This window comes from Anopheles marshallii, assembly GCF_943734725.1.
Source record: "Anopheles marshallii chromosome X unlocalized genomic scaffold, idAnoMarsDA_429_01 X_unloc_26, whole genome shotgun sequence".
Classification (NCBI taxonomy): domain Eukaryota; kingdom Metazoa; phylum Arthropoda; class Insecta; order Diptera; family Culicidae; genus Anopheles; species Anopheles marshallii.
In genome coordinates this window covers 10,075-22,410 of record NW_026525846.1, presented here as the reverse complement: position 1 = coordinate 22,410, position 12,336 = coordinate 10,075, and the positions used below count along the sequence as shown (strand labels likewise).

The 12,336-nt window shown below is 37.3% G+C and overlaps 1 protein-coding gene across 1 annotated transcript; it reads right to left on the bottom strand.

Annotated features, from left to right (window-relative positions):
- Positions 1-1,336: 1,336 nt before the first annotated feature.
- On the bottom strand, positions 1,337-2,083 carry LOC128717281 (uncharacterized; the record flags this gene model as incomplete). The annotated part of the gene is made up of 1 exon (XM_053811428.1): positions 1,337-2,083. A coding segment is annotated over exon 1 (747 nt), but the record flags the coding sequence as incomplete, so codon positions are not given.
- Positions 2,084-12,336: the final 10,253 nt, after the last annotated feature.

The window sequence follows — 12,336 nt, the reverse complement described above, 5'->3', positions numbered from 1 at the left end:
CCCCGTTTTTAGGCAACGCAACTATAAATCTTCCATCTGATCCGCGAGTGGTTGTGCTTTCGAAAATCGCTTCACATTCTGATTCTTCAGGGGATAACATATTCGAAGTCTGACACGTTTCTATCTCCCAAAACTTGCAAAGTTGTTCGTCTAACGAATCCGCAACGTATGTTACATTTACAAGGCTTTGTTGTACGCAACTACTTTCTATCGACGCCTTTCCGGATACTACCCAACCGAATAGCGTTTGCTGTAGCATCAAGCTACTATCCTCTGAATGCAGTCTCATTAACCCGTCCAACAGTATTTCGTTATATACCTCTCTGCCGAGAAGCATATCTATCGGGCCAACTTCTCCACATGTCGGGTCAGCCAGTTTAATGTTCTGTGGTAATTTCCAATGTTGCGTATCAACCTTAGCAGCTGGAAGGTTCCACATTATCTCCGACAGAACGTGCAACCTTAAAGGAAATTGAACATTAGTACACTGTGACTGAATTATTACGTTTACCGAATGTGATGAAGGCTGGCAGCTCCTGCCCACTGCACCAATCGCCAAGTCCTCCCGTTGCCTTTGAGCTCGTACTCCTTGCACTACTCGCTCGGTAATCAGGTTGACTTGCGCACCGCCGTCCAATAATGCTCGTGCTATCATCTTATTGCCATTCGATGTGACGACGGTTACCAGGAGGGTTGGCAGTAAAACCGTTGTTGAAGGCGCCGGTAGGCTCTCAGTCGGTGTGAACATAACGGCGTTAGAAGGTTCGCCGACATGTACCATCGAAGATCTAGTTGAGTCACTTGCAATTGCGATTTCAGGAACAATGGCTTCAGGAGCACGTTGCTGGTCAGTCGGTGACCTGTGCAGCATAGTGTGATGTTTAAGTTTGCACACCCGACACACACTAGAAGTACAGTCTCTCACGCGATGATCTGACGCCAAGCAGTTTAAACAAAGCCCTTTCTCTTTCACCATGTCGAATCGTTGGTTCACGGTCAGGTTTCGAAACGTGTTGCACTTGAAGAAAGAGTGGCTTTCTTGTTTGCAGAACATGCATTTTTTATCTAGAACATTAACTGATGCACACGCTTGCTTCATTTTGTTTCGGCCATGGTTTGTGTGTGCGTGTGGTAGAGGTTGCTCTTTAGTTTGGGGCATGCCTTGTAACACTATTAAGTGCTCCTTCAAAAACTGCACAAGTTCTTTATATTCGGCAACTTCTGCACTTCGATGATGCGTTTCCCATTCCTTTCGAGTGTTCGCATCCAATTTTTCGCATAACATGTGTGCTAGAAGCACACTCCAGCCATTTGTAATAATCCCAATCTTTTCCACCATTTTGATGGTCCGTTCGAAACTGTCTATCAAAATGGTGAGTGCCTCGAAGCTTTCGCTTTTTGACGGTGCAATGGCGAACAGTTCGTTCAGATAGCGACGCACTAACACCTTTTTGTTTTCGTAACGATCTTTTAACAGCTCCCAAGCCACACTATAATTCGCCGCGGTAGTTTCTACTGCGTCGATCAGCTGCGCTGCTTCCTTAGTCACCACGCGCTTTAGATACATTAACTTGTCTACATCAGACAATTTCGGATGCCCGTCGATCATACTAACGAACGAATCCCGAAACGTTGGCCACGTTTCCCAGGCACCATTGAAACTGGGCATCGGAATCTCAGGTAAACGCACCTTGGATCGGGAGTTTGACACTCCTGGCTGCTGCGTTTCTGTGTTGGACGCACACAAATCTGCTCCACTTCTCTTTATAAGTATCGATACTTCGCAGCGACGCCGGTCAAACTCCTCATACCGCTTCTCTTCTGCTTCCCACTGCGCAGCATCCACAGTCTCGAGCAACGACGCGTGCTTTGTATCGAACGCGGACACTATCACACTTAATCGTTCCGTCCATTCCTCTACATATGAAGAATCCGTATCTCTAGCGGCTTGGATAGCGTTCTTTAGAGAATCTAATCTACGCATTAAATGTGCTTGACCCCGTTGGATCACATTCGATACCGAGTCGTTTGGGCTCGATGTAGCTTGCACTCCAGAGAATTCCGACATTTCTGGGTTCGACATTTTTATTTTCAACAAAGAACGGTTAAACTACCAGTTTACGTAACTATCCGGTTTTACGGATATCCGGTTCGAAGGACCAAATTTTTATGTACGCGAAATTTGCTTTAAAAAAGGTGTTCACCGTTTGGCTTTCCGATTGCTACTGACTTTATTCATACGCATACATTGCCCTTTGCGGGTTGCTATAATTTTAACGTCTATGCCCTATGATTCATTCCTTAACAATGTGTTTAAAACAGTTTCTAAATTTTTCAGATGCTCGTCAAATGTTTTTCCAAAAACTAATTATGTCGTCGATGTACACATGACAAATTTTTCCAATATGTTCTCTGAGAACATCATCAAGTGTGGTATAATATTTATTGTTACCTAAATTTGCAAGGACTGTTGAAGTGTCAGGTATAGGGTATCTCTCGCTTTTGATTTTAAGATTCAGCTTCCTATAATCGATCACAAGTCGATTTTTTTTTCGTTAGAGGCATCAGCCTTTTTGGGTACTATCCAACTTATTACGTTTACCGAATGTGATGAAGGCTGGCAGCTCCTGCCCACTGCACCAATCGCCAAGTCCTCCCGTTGCCTTTGAGCTCGTACTCCTTGCACTACTCGCTCGGTAATCAGGTTGACTTGCGCACCGCCGTCCAATAATGCTCGTGCTATCATCTTATTGCCATTCGATGTGACGACGGTTACCAGGAGGGTTGGCAGTAAAATCGTTGTTGAAGGCGCCGGTAGGCTCTCAGTCGGTGTGAACAAATCCGGTTATATGGTGAGTTATATGGCGATCTAGATGGTTGGATTATGCCATTATCTAACAGTTTTTTGATTTGTGTCTCCACTTCTTGTTTGAGAGAGAAGGGGTATGGGTACGACTTACAGTAAACAGGTTCGGTATCATTCGTTGATATAGTTGCTTCGATTTTTGTTGTGAATGGCAACCTCTCGTCAGGAGGCTGAAATAAATCTTGGAACTTGTTAAGGAATGAATGTAATTTTTCTTTTTCTTGATAGTTCAGATGTTTATCTCTTATTTCGATCCTGTTAACTTCTTGTAATGAGTAGAGAAAAAGAGGTATTATGTTTTCGTTAATTATCAGATTATCGCTTTTTGTATCTATAAGTGCTCCCATTTATTTGATGGTATCAAAGCCAACTATGGCATCGAATGTTTTTAACTCCTGTAGGTGATAAAATTTAGCATTTACGTTGGAATAAGGGGCAAACATTTTCGCTTGTAAATATTTGGTGATACGTAAATCTCCTCCAACTGATGAAACAAAAAATGGTTTAGTTACTTCGTGGGAAATCTTCGCATGTTTTGGGTTAATGAAATTCTTATTGGATCCTGTATCAATTAGAATTTTTATTTGTTGTCCAGCTTTACCATTGTATATAAAATATGGTATAGCTGATTTTATTCTAAAAAATTAAGTTCAGCTTCGTGATTTTCGTTAGATTTTTCTTGTTTTTCTACAGTTCTCATGTATCTTTCGTATTCGTCATTATCATGGGTAATGTTTGTTTCCATGTTGAAAAATCTTTGTCTTTTCTGAGGTCGAGCATTACTGGAATTTTGTGGTCTATTTGAATAATTCACTTGTTGCGATCTGATTGATGGATCGACTTCCATTGGCTCTGGCCTATTGTGTTGGAACGCATTTCTATTTTGTTGATTCCAAATAGGGCGTGGAAAAATTTGTTGTCTCGTTTGATTATTCCAAGCGGGACGCGGTAAAAACTGTGGTCTCGGTTGATACGAGTTTCCGAATTGTGGTCTATATCTGTGTGCAATCATTGGTCGTTGCGAATTAAATGCTCTTGGTGGCAAGGGGGGTGTTGGTAATGGTATCAAGTTTTGTGGTGCTGTGGGAGTATTGACCAATCTTGGTTTGGTCCACATTTTACGACATTCTACATTTTGGAATGAGATGCAATAACTGTAAGCTGCTGCTAAAGATGTTGGTTCATAATTTCTAATGAACTTGTGCACATCTCCATCAAGACCTCTGATGAAGGAATCTATTGCCTTCTTATTATATGTTTCTATAAGAGCCTTCGAAGCTTCTGGATGTACAAATCTGTCATCTGTTTTTATCTGGTTGGCTATCAATGAGAGAAGTCTATTGACTTCATCATAGAATACTTCCAAAGATCCAAAGATTTTTTTTATTATTATGTTCCGACGATTCGGTTCTGTCGGAAAATCGTTTAAGGCTTGAAATTAAATCCTCCAGTTTTGCTTTTTTTTAAATCGATTAACACCTTGTTATGAATGACACCTTTTTTTTTGTTATGAACTTTCACTTTTCACTCACTTTAAACGCAATGAATTGGTTTATATATATACTCACTTTTTATACTCACATTAATATATTCATACTTCACCTCCTCTTACGGGGTTGTTTTCTTCACCTCCTCTAACGGGGTTGATTTCTTCACCTCCTCTAACGGGGTTGATTTTGTTACTCGGGCCTCCAGTGATATTCAGTGACTTCCTTCCGTCTCGGTGTGTTGGCGTGATCCCTTTCCTCCGGCAACGAGTTATTAGCTGCTCCCGGCTACTTAGGCACCTGTGCACACGGCTGCAATTTGCGATCGGGAAAGATGTTGTCGCGACGCAGTGTGATTGACACTCTTACGTGATCACTACTCGGTACTTGCGACACGATAATTTCACTCTCACATGAATACTTTTCGCACTTTTCTTCACTAAAGGTCCCTATTCGGGCGCCAGTTAATCAATACGCCGTGAGAGATAGATTTTTAAAAAACATTATAGTTTTATTTATCTTTTCTCACGTTGTTTTGATGGATTCAGATCTTTAGAACCTGCTAGTACAAGAACTAGGGATGAAATGAACCGTCTTATGATATGTTCCCTATGCTTTTATGCTGATTTGGAAGTGGGAATCGCGCTTGGGAAGAATGTGTGGCCTTCGAACGAAGTGTTGGCTTCTGACGAGCGGATGAGAGACAAGTGCTGACGAATCTATTCGTTTCCGAAGGGTGAGGCGCGATCGTGTGCGGTAGAAATATGCTGATGTATCATCTCGTTTGAGGCACGATCGTGGTTCTGATGTATCATCTCGTTTGAGGCGCGATCGTGTGCGGTAGAAATATGCTGATGTATCATCTCGTTTGAGGCACGATCGTGGTGCTGATGTATCATCTCGTTTGAGGCGCGATCGTGTGCGGTAGAAATATGCTGATGTATCATCTCGTTTGATGCGCGATCGTGTGCGATAGGAATGTGCTGAAATATCGTTATGCTAACTGTTGTGTTAACTTCGGTCAAAACAAGTTTTTTTCAGAGACTCTTCAAAACATCATTTTAAAGCACCCAAAATAGTTAAAAGTGCAATACAAAACCAATTTGGGAAACATTTTTGCAAACTAAATTTTCAATGTTACCAGTCAAACTTGTATGGAGTTGCCTATTAAAATGTGACTTTTTCCGTGTCAACTGGGTCGAGTCGGTCAAAACAAGTTTTTTTCAGAGACTCTTCAAAACATCATTTTGAAGCACCCAAAATAGTAAAAAGTGCAATACAAAACCAATTTGGGAACCTTTTTTGCAAACTAAATTTTCAATGTTACCACTCAAACTTGTATGGAGCTGCCTATTAAAATGTGACTTTTGCCGTGTCAACTGGGTCGAGTCGGTCAAAACAAGTTTTTTTCAGAGACTCTTCAAAACATCATTTTAAAGCACCCAAAAAAGTAAAAAGTGCAATACAAAACCAATTTGAGAAACTTTTTTGCAAACTAAATTTTCAATGTTACCAGTCAAACTTGTATGGAGCTGCCTATTAAAATGTGACTTTTTCCGTGTCAACTGGGTTGAGTCGGTCAAAACAAGTTTTTTTCAGAGACTCTTCAAAACATCATTTTAAAGCACCCAAAATAGTAAAAAGTGCAATACAATACCAATTTGGGAACCTTTTTTGCAAACTGAATTTTCATTGTTACCACTCAAACTTGTATGGAGTTGCCTATTAAAATGTGACTTTTTTCGTTTCGACTGGGTCGAGTCGGTCAAAACAAGTTTTCTTCAGACTTTTTCAAAACAAGTATTAAAATGTGACTTTTTTCGTTTCGACTGGGTCGAGTCGGTCAAAACAAGTTTTCTTCAGAGACTCTTCAAAACATCATTTTAAAGCACCCAAAATAGTTAAAAGTGCAATACAAAACCAATTTGGGAAACTTTTTGCAAACTAAATTTTCAATGTTACCACTCAAACTTGTATGGAGCTGCCTATTAAAATGTGACTTTTTTCGTTTCGACTGGGTCGATTCGGTCAAAACAAGTTTTCTTCAGAGACTCTTCAAAACATCATTTTAAAGCACCCAAAATAGTTAAAAGTGCAATACAAAACCAATTTGGGAAACTTTTTGCAAACTAAATTTTCAATGTAACCACTCAAACTTGTATGGAGCTGCCTATTAAAATATGACTTTTTTCGTTTCGACTGGGTCGATTCGGTCAAAACAAGTTTTTTTCAGAGACTCTTCAAATTATCATTTTAAAGCACCCAAAATAGTAAAAAGTGCAATACAAAATCAATTTGGGAAACTTTTTTGCAAACTAAATTTTCAATGTTACCAGTCAAACTTGTATGGAGTTGCCTATTAAAATGTGACTTTTTTCGTTTCGACTGGGTCGAGTCGGTCAAAACAAGTTTTTTTCAGAGACTCTTCAAAACATCATTTTAAAGCACCCAAAATAGTAAAAAGTGCAATACAAAACCAATTTGGGAAACTTTTTTGCAAACTAAATTTTCAATGTTACCACTTAAACTTGTATGGAGCTGCCTATTAAAATGTGACTTTTTTCGTTTCGACTGGGTCGAGTCGGTCAAAACAAGTTTTCTTCAGAGACTCTTCAAAACATCATTTTAAAGCATCCAAAATAGTTAAAAGTGCAATACAAAACCAATTTGGGAAACTTTTTTGCAAACTAAATTTTCAATGTTACCTCTCAAACTTGTATGGAGCTGCCTATTAAAATGTGACTTTTTTCGTTTCGACTGGGTCGAGTCGGTCAAAACAAGTTTTTTTCAGAGACTCTTCAAAACATCATTTTAAAGCACCCAAAATAGTAAAAAGTGCAATACAAAACCAATTTGGGAAACTTTTTTGCAAACTAAATTTTCAATGTTACCAGTCAAACTTGTATGGAGCTGCCTATTAAAATGTGACTTTTTCCGTGTCAACTGGGTTGAGTCGGTCAAAACAAGTTTTTTTCAGAGACTCTTCAAAACATCATTTTAAAGCACCCAAAATAGTAAAAAGTGCAATACAAAACCAATTTGGGAAACTTTTTTGCAAACTAAAAATTCAATGTTACCACTCAAACTTGTATGGAGCTGCCTATTAAAATGTGACTTTTTCCGTGTCAACTGGGTCGAGTCGGTCAAAACAAGTTTTTTTCAGAGACTCTTCAAAACATCATTTTAAAGCACCCAAAATAGTAAAAAGTGCAATACAAAACCAATTTGGGAAACTTTTTTGCAAACTAAATGTTCAATGTTACCACTCAAACTTGTATGGAGTTGCCTATTAAAATGTGACTTTTTTCGTTTCGACTGGGTCGAGTCGGTCAAAACAAGTTTTCTTCAGACTTTTTCAAAACAAGTATTAAAATGTGACTTTTTTCGTTTCGACTGGGTCGAGTCGGTCAAAACAAGTTTTCTTCAGAGACTCTTCAAAACATCATTTTAAAGCACCCAAAATAGTTAAAAGTGCAATACAAAACCAATTTGGGAAACTTTTTTGCAAACTAAATTTTCAATGTTACCAGTCAAACTTGTATGGAGCTGCCTATTAAAATGTGACTTTTTCCGTGTCAACTGGGTTGAGTCGGTCAAAACAAGTTTTTTTCAGAGACTCTTCAAAACATCATTTTAAAGCACCCAAAATAGTAAAAAGTGCAATACAAAACCAATTTGGGAAACTTTTTTGCAAACTAAAAATTCAATGTTACCAGTCAAACTTGTATGGAGCTGCCTATTAAAATGTGACTTTTTCCGTGTCAACTGGGTCGAGTCGGTCAAAACAAGTTTTTTTCAGAGACTCTTCAAAACATCATTTTAAAGCACCCAAAATAGTAAAAAGTGCAATACAAAACCAATTTGGGAAACTTTTTTGCAAACTAAATTTTCAATGTTACCACTCAAACTTGTATGGAGCTGCCTATTAAAATGTGACTTTTTCCGTGTCAACTGGGTCGAGTCGGTCAAAACAAGTTTTTTTCAGAGACTCTTCTAAACATCATTTTAAAGCACCCAAAATAGTAAAAAGTGCAATACAAAACCAATTTGGGAAACTTTTTTGCAAACTAAATTTTCAATGTTACCACTCAAACTTGTATGGAGCTGCCTATTAAAATGTGACTTTTTCCGTGTCAACTGGGTCGAGTCGGTCAAAACAAGTTTTTTTCAGAGACTCTTCTAAACATCATTTTAAAGCACCCAAAATAGTAAAAAGAGCAATACAAAACCAATTTGGGAAACTTTTTTGCAAACTAAAAATTCAATGTTACCACTTAAACTTGTATGGAGTTGCCTATTAAAATGTGACTTTTTTCGTTTCGACTGGGTCGAGTCGGTCAAAACAAGTTTTCTTCAGACTTTTTCAAAACAAGTATTAAAATGTGACTTTTTTCGTTTCGACTGGGTCGAGTCGGTCAAAACAAGTTTTCTTCAGAGACTCTTCAAAACATCATTTTAAAGCACCCAAAATAGTTAAAAGTGCAATACAAAACCAATTTGGGAAACTTTTTTGCAAACTAAATTTTCAATGTTACCAGTCAAACTTGTATGGAGCTGCCTATTAAAATGTGACTTTTTTCGTTTCTACTGGGTCGAGTCGGTCAAAACAAGTTTTCTTCAGAGACTCTTCAAAACATCATTTTAAAGCATCCAAAATAGTTAAAAGTGCAATACAAAACCAATTTGGGAAACTTTTTTGCAAACTAAATTTTCAATGTTACCACTCAAACTTGTATGGAGCTGCCTATTGAAATATGACTTTTTTCGTTTCGACTGGGTCGATTCGGTCAAAACAAGTTTTTTTCAGAGACTCTTCAAAACATCATTTTAAAGCACCCAAAATAGTAAAAAGTGCAATACAAAACCAATTTGGGAAACTTTTTTGCAAACTAAATTTTCAATGTTACCAGTCAAACTTGTATGGAGCTGCCTATTAAAATGTGACTTTTGCCGTGTCAACTGGGTTGAGTCGGTCAAAACAAGTTTTTTTCAGAGACTCTTCAAAACATCATTTTAAAGCACCCAAAATAGTAAACAGTGCAATACAAAACCAATTTGGGAAACTTTTTTGCAAACTAAATTTTCAATGTTACCACTCAAACTTGTATGGAGCTGCCTATTAAAATGTGACTTTTTCCGTGTCAACTGGGTCGAGTCGGTCAAAACAAGTTTTCTTCAGAGACTCTTCAAAACATCATTTTAAAGCACCCAAAATAGTTAAAAGTGCAATACAAAACCAATTTGGGAACCTTTTTTGCAAACTGAATTTTCATTGTTACCACTCAAACTTGTATGGAGCTGCCTATTAAAATATGACTTTTTTCGTTTCGACTGGGTCGATTCGGTCAAAACAAGTTTTTTTCAGAGACTCTTCAAAACATCATTTTAAAGCACCCAAAATAGTAAAAAGTGCAATACAAAACCAATTTGGGAACCTTTTTTGCAAACTAAATTTACAATGTTACCAGTCAAACTTGTATGGAGCTGCCTATTAAAATGTGACTTTTTTCGTTTCGACTGGGTCGAGTCGGTCAAAACAAGTTTTCTTCAGACTTTTTCAAAACAAGTATTAAAATGTGACTTTTTTCGTTTCGACTGGGTCGAGTCGGTCAAAACAAGTTTTCTTCAGAGACTCTTCAAAACATCATTTTAAAGCACCCAAAATAGTTAAAAGTGCAATACAAAACCAATTTGGGAACCTTTTTTGCAAACTGAATTTTCATTGTTACCACTCAAACTTGTATGGAGCTGCCTATTAAAATATGACTTTTTTCGTTTCGACTGGGTCGATTCGGTCAAAACAAGTTTTTTTCAGAGACTCTTCAAAACATCATTTTAAAGCACCCAAAATAGTAAAAAGTGCAATACAAAACCAATTTGGGAAACTTTTTTGCAAACTAAATTTTCAATGTTACCACTCAAACTTGTATGGAGCTGCCTATTAAAATGTGACTTTTTCCGTGTCAACTGGGTCGAGTCGGTCAAAACAAGTTTTCTTCAGAGACTCTTCAAAACATCATTTTAAAGCACCCAAAATAGTTAAAAGTGCAATACAAAACCAATTTGGGAAACTTTTTTGCAAACTAAATTTTCAATGTTACCAGTCAAACTTGTATGGAGCTGCCTATTAAAATGTGACTTTTTTCGTTTCTACTGGGTCGAGTCGGTCAAAACAAGTTTTCTTCAGAGACTCTTCAAAACATCATTTTAAAGCATCCAAAATAGTTAAAAGTGCAATACAAAACCAATTTGGGAAACTTTTTTGCAAACTAAATTTTCAATGTTACCAGTCAAACTTGTATGGAGCTGCCTATTAAAATGTGACTTTTTTCGTTTCTACTGGGTCGAGTCGGTCAAAACAAGTTTTCTTCAGAGACTCTTCAAAACATCATTTTAAAGCACCCAAAATAGTAAAAAGTGCAATACAAAACCAATTTGGGAACCTTTTTTGCAAACTAAATTTTCAATGTTCCCAGTCAAACTTGTATGGAGTTGCCTATTAAAATGTGACTTTTTTCGTTTCGACTGGGTCGAGTCGGTCAAAACAAGTTTTCTTCAGACTTTTTCAAAACAAGTATTAAAATGTGACTTTTTTCGTTTCGACTGGGTCGAGTCGGTCAAAACAAGTTTTCTTCAGAGACTCTTCAAAACATCATTTTAAAGCACCCAAAATAGTTAAAAGTGCAATACAAAACCAATTTGGGAAACTTTTTGCAAACTAAATTTTCAATGTTACCACTCAAACTTGTATGGAGCTGCCTATTAAAATATGACTTTTTTCGTTTCGACTGGGTCGATTCGGTCAAAACAAGTTTTTTTCAGAGACTCTTCAAAACATCATTTTAAAGCACCCAAAATAGTAAAAAGTGCAATACAAAACCAATTTGGGAAACTTTTTTGCAAACTAAATTTTCAATGTTACCAGTCAAACTTTTATGGAGTTGCCTATTAAAATGTGACTTTTTTCGTTTCGACTGTGTCGAGTCGGTCAACACAAGTTTTTTTCAGAGACTCTTCAAAACATCATTTTAAAGCACCCAAAATAGTTAAAAGTGCAATACAAAACCAATTTGGGAAACTTTTTTGCAAACTGAATTTTCAATGTTACCAGTCAAACTTGTATGGAGCTGCCTATTAAAATGTGACTTTTTCCGTGTCAACTGGGTCGAGTCGGTCAAAACAAGTTTTTTTCAGAGACTCTTCAAAACATCATTTTAAAGCACCCAAAATAGTAAAAAGTGCAATACAAAACCAATTTGGGAAACTTTTTTGCAAACTAAATTTTCAATGCTACCACTCAAACTTGTATGGAGTTGCCTATTAAAATGTGACTTTTTTCGTGTCAACTGGGTCGAGTCGGTCAAAACAAGTTTTTTTCAGAGACTCTTCAAAACATCATTTTAAAGCACCCAAAATAGTAGAAAGTGCAATACAAAACCAATTTGGGAAACTTTCTTGCAAACTAAATTTTCAATGTTACCACTCAAACTTGTATGGAGTTGCCTATTCAAATGTGACTTTTTCCGTGTCAACTGGGTCGAGTCGGTCAAAACAAGTTTTTTTCAGAGACTCTTCAAAACATCATTTTGAAGCATCCAAAATAGTAAAAAGTGCAATACAAAACCAATTTGGGAAACTTTTTTGCAAACTAAATTTTCAATGTTACCACTCAAACTTGTATGGAGTTGCCTATTAAAATGTGACTTTTTCCGTGTCAACTGGGTCGAGTCGGTCAAAACAAGTTTTTTTCAGAGAGTCTTCAAAACATCATTTTAAAGCACCCAAAATAGTTAAAAGCGCAATACAAAACCAATTTGGGAAACTTTTTTGCAAACTAAATTTTCAATGTTACCAGTCAAACTTGTATGGAGTTGTCTATTAAAATGTGACTTTTTCCGTGTCAACTGGGTCGAGTCGGTCAAAACAAGTTTTTTTCAGAGACTCTTCAAAACATCATTTTAAAGCACCCAAAATAGTTAAAAG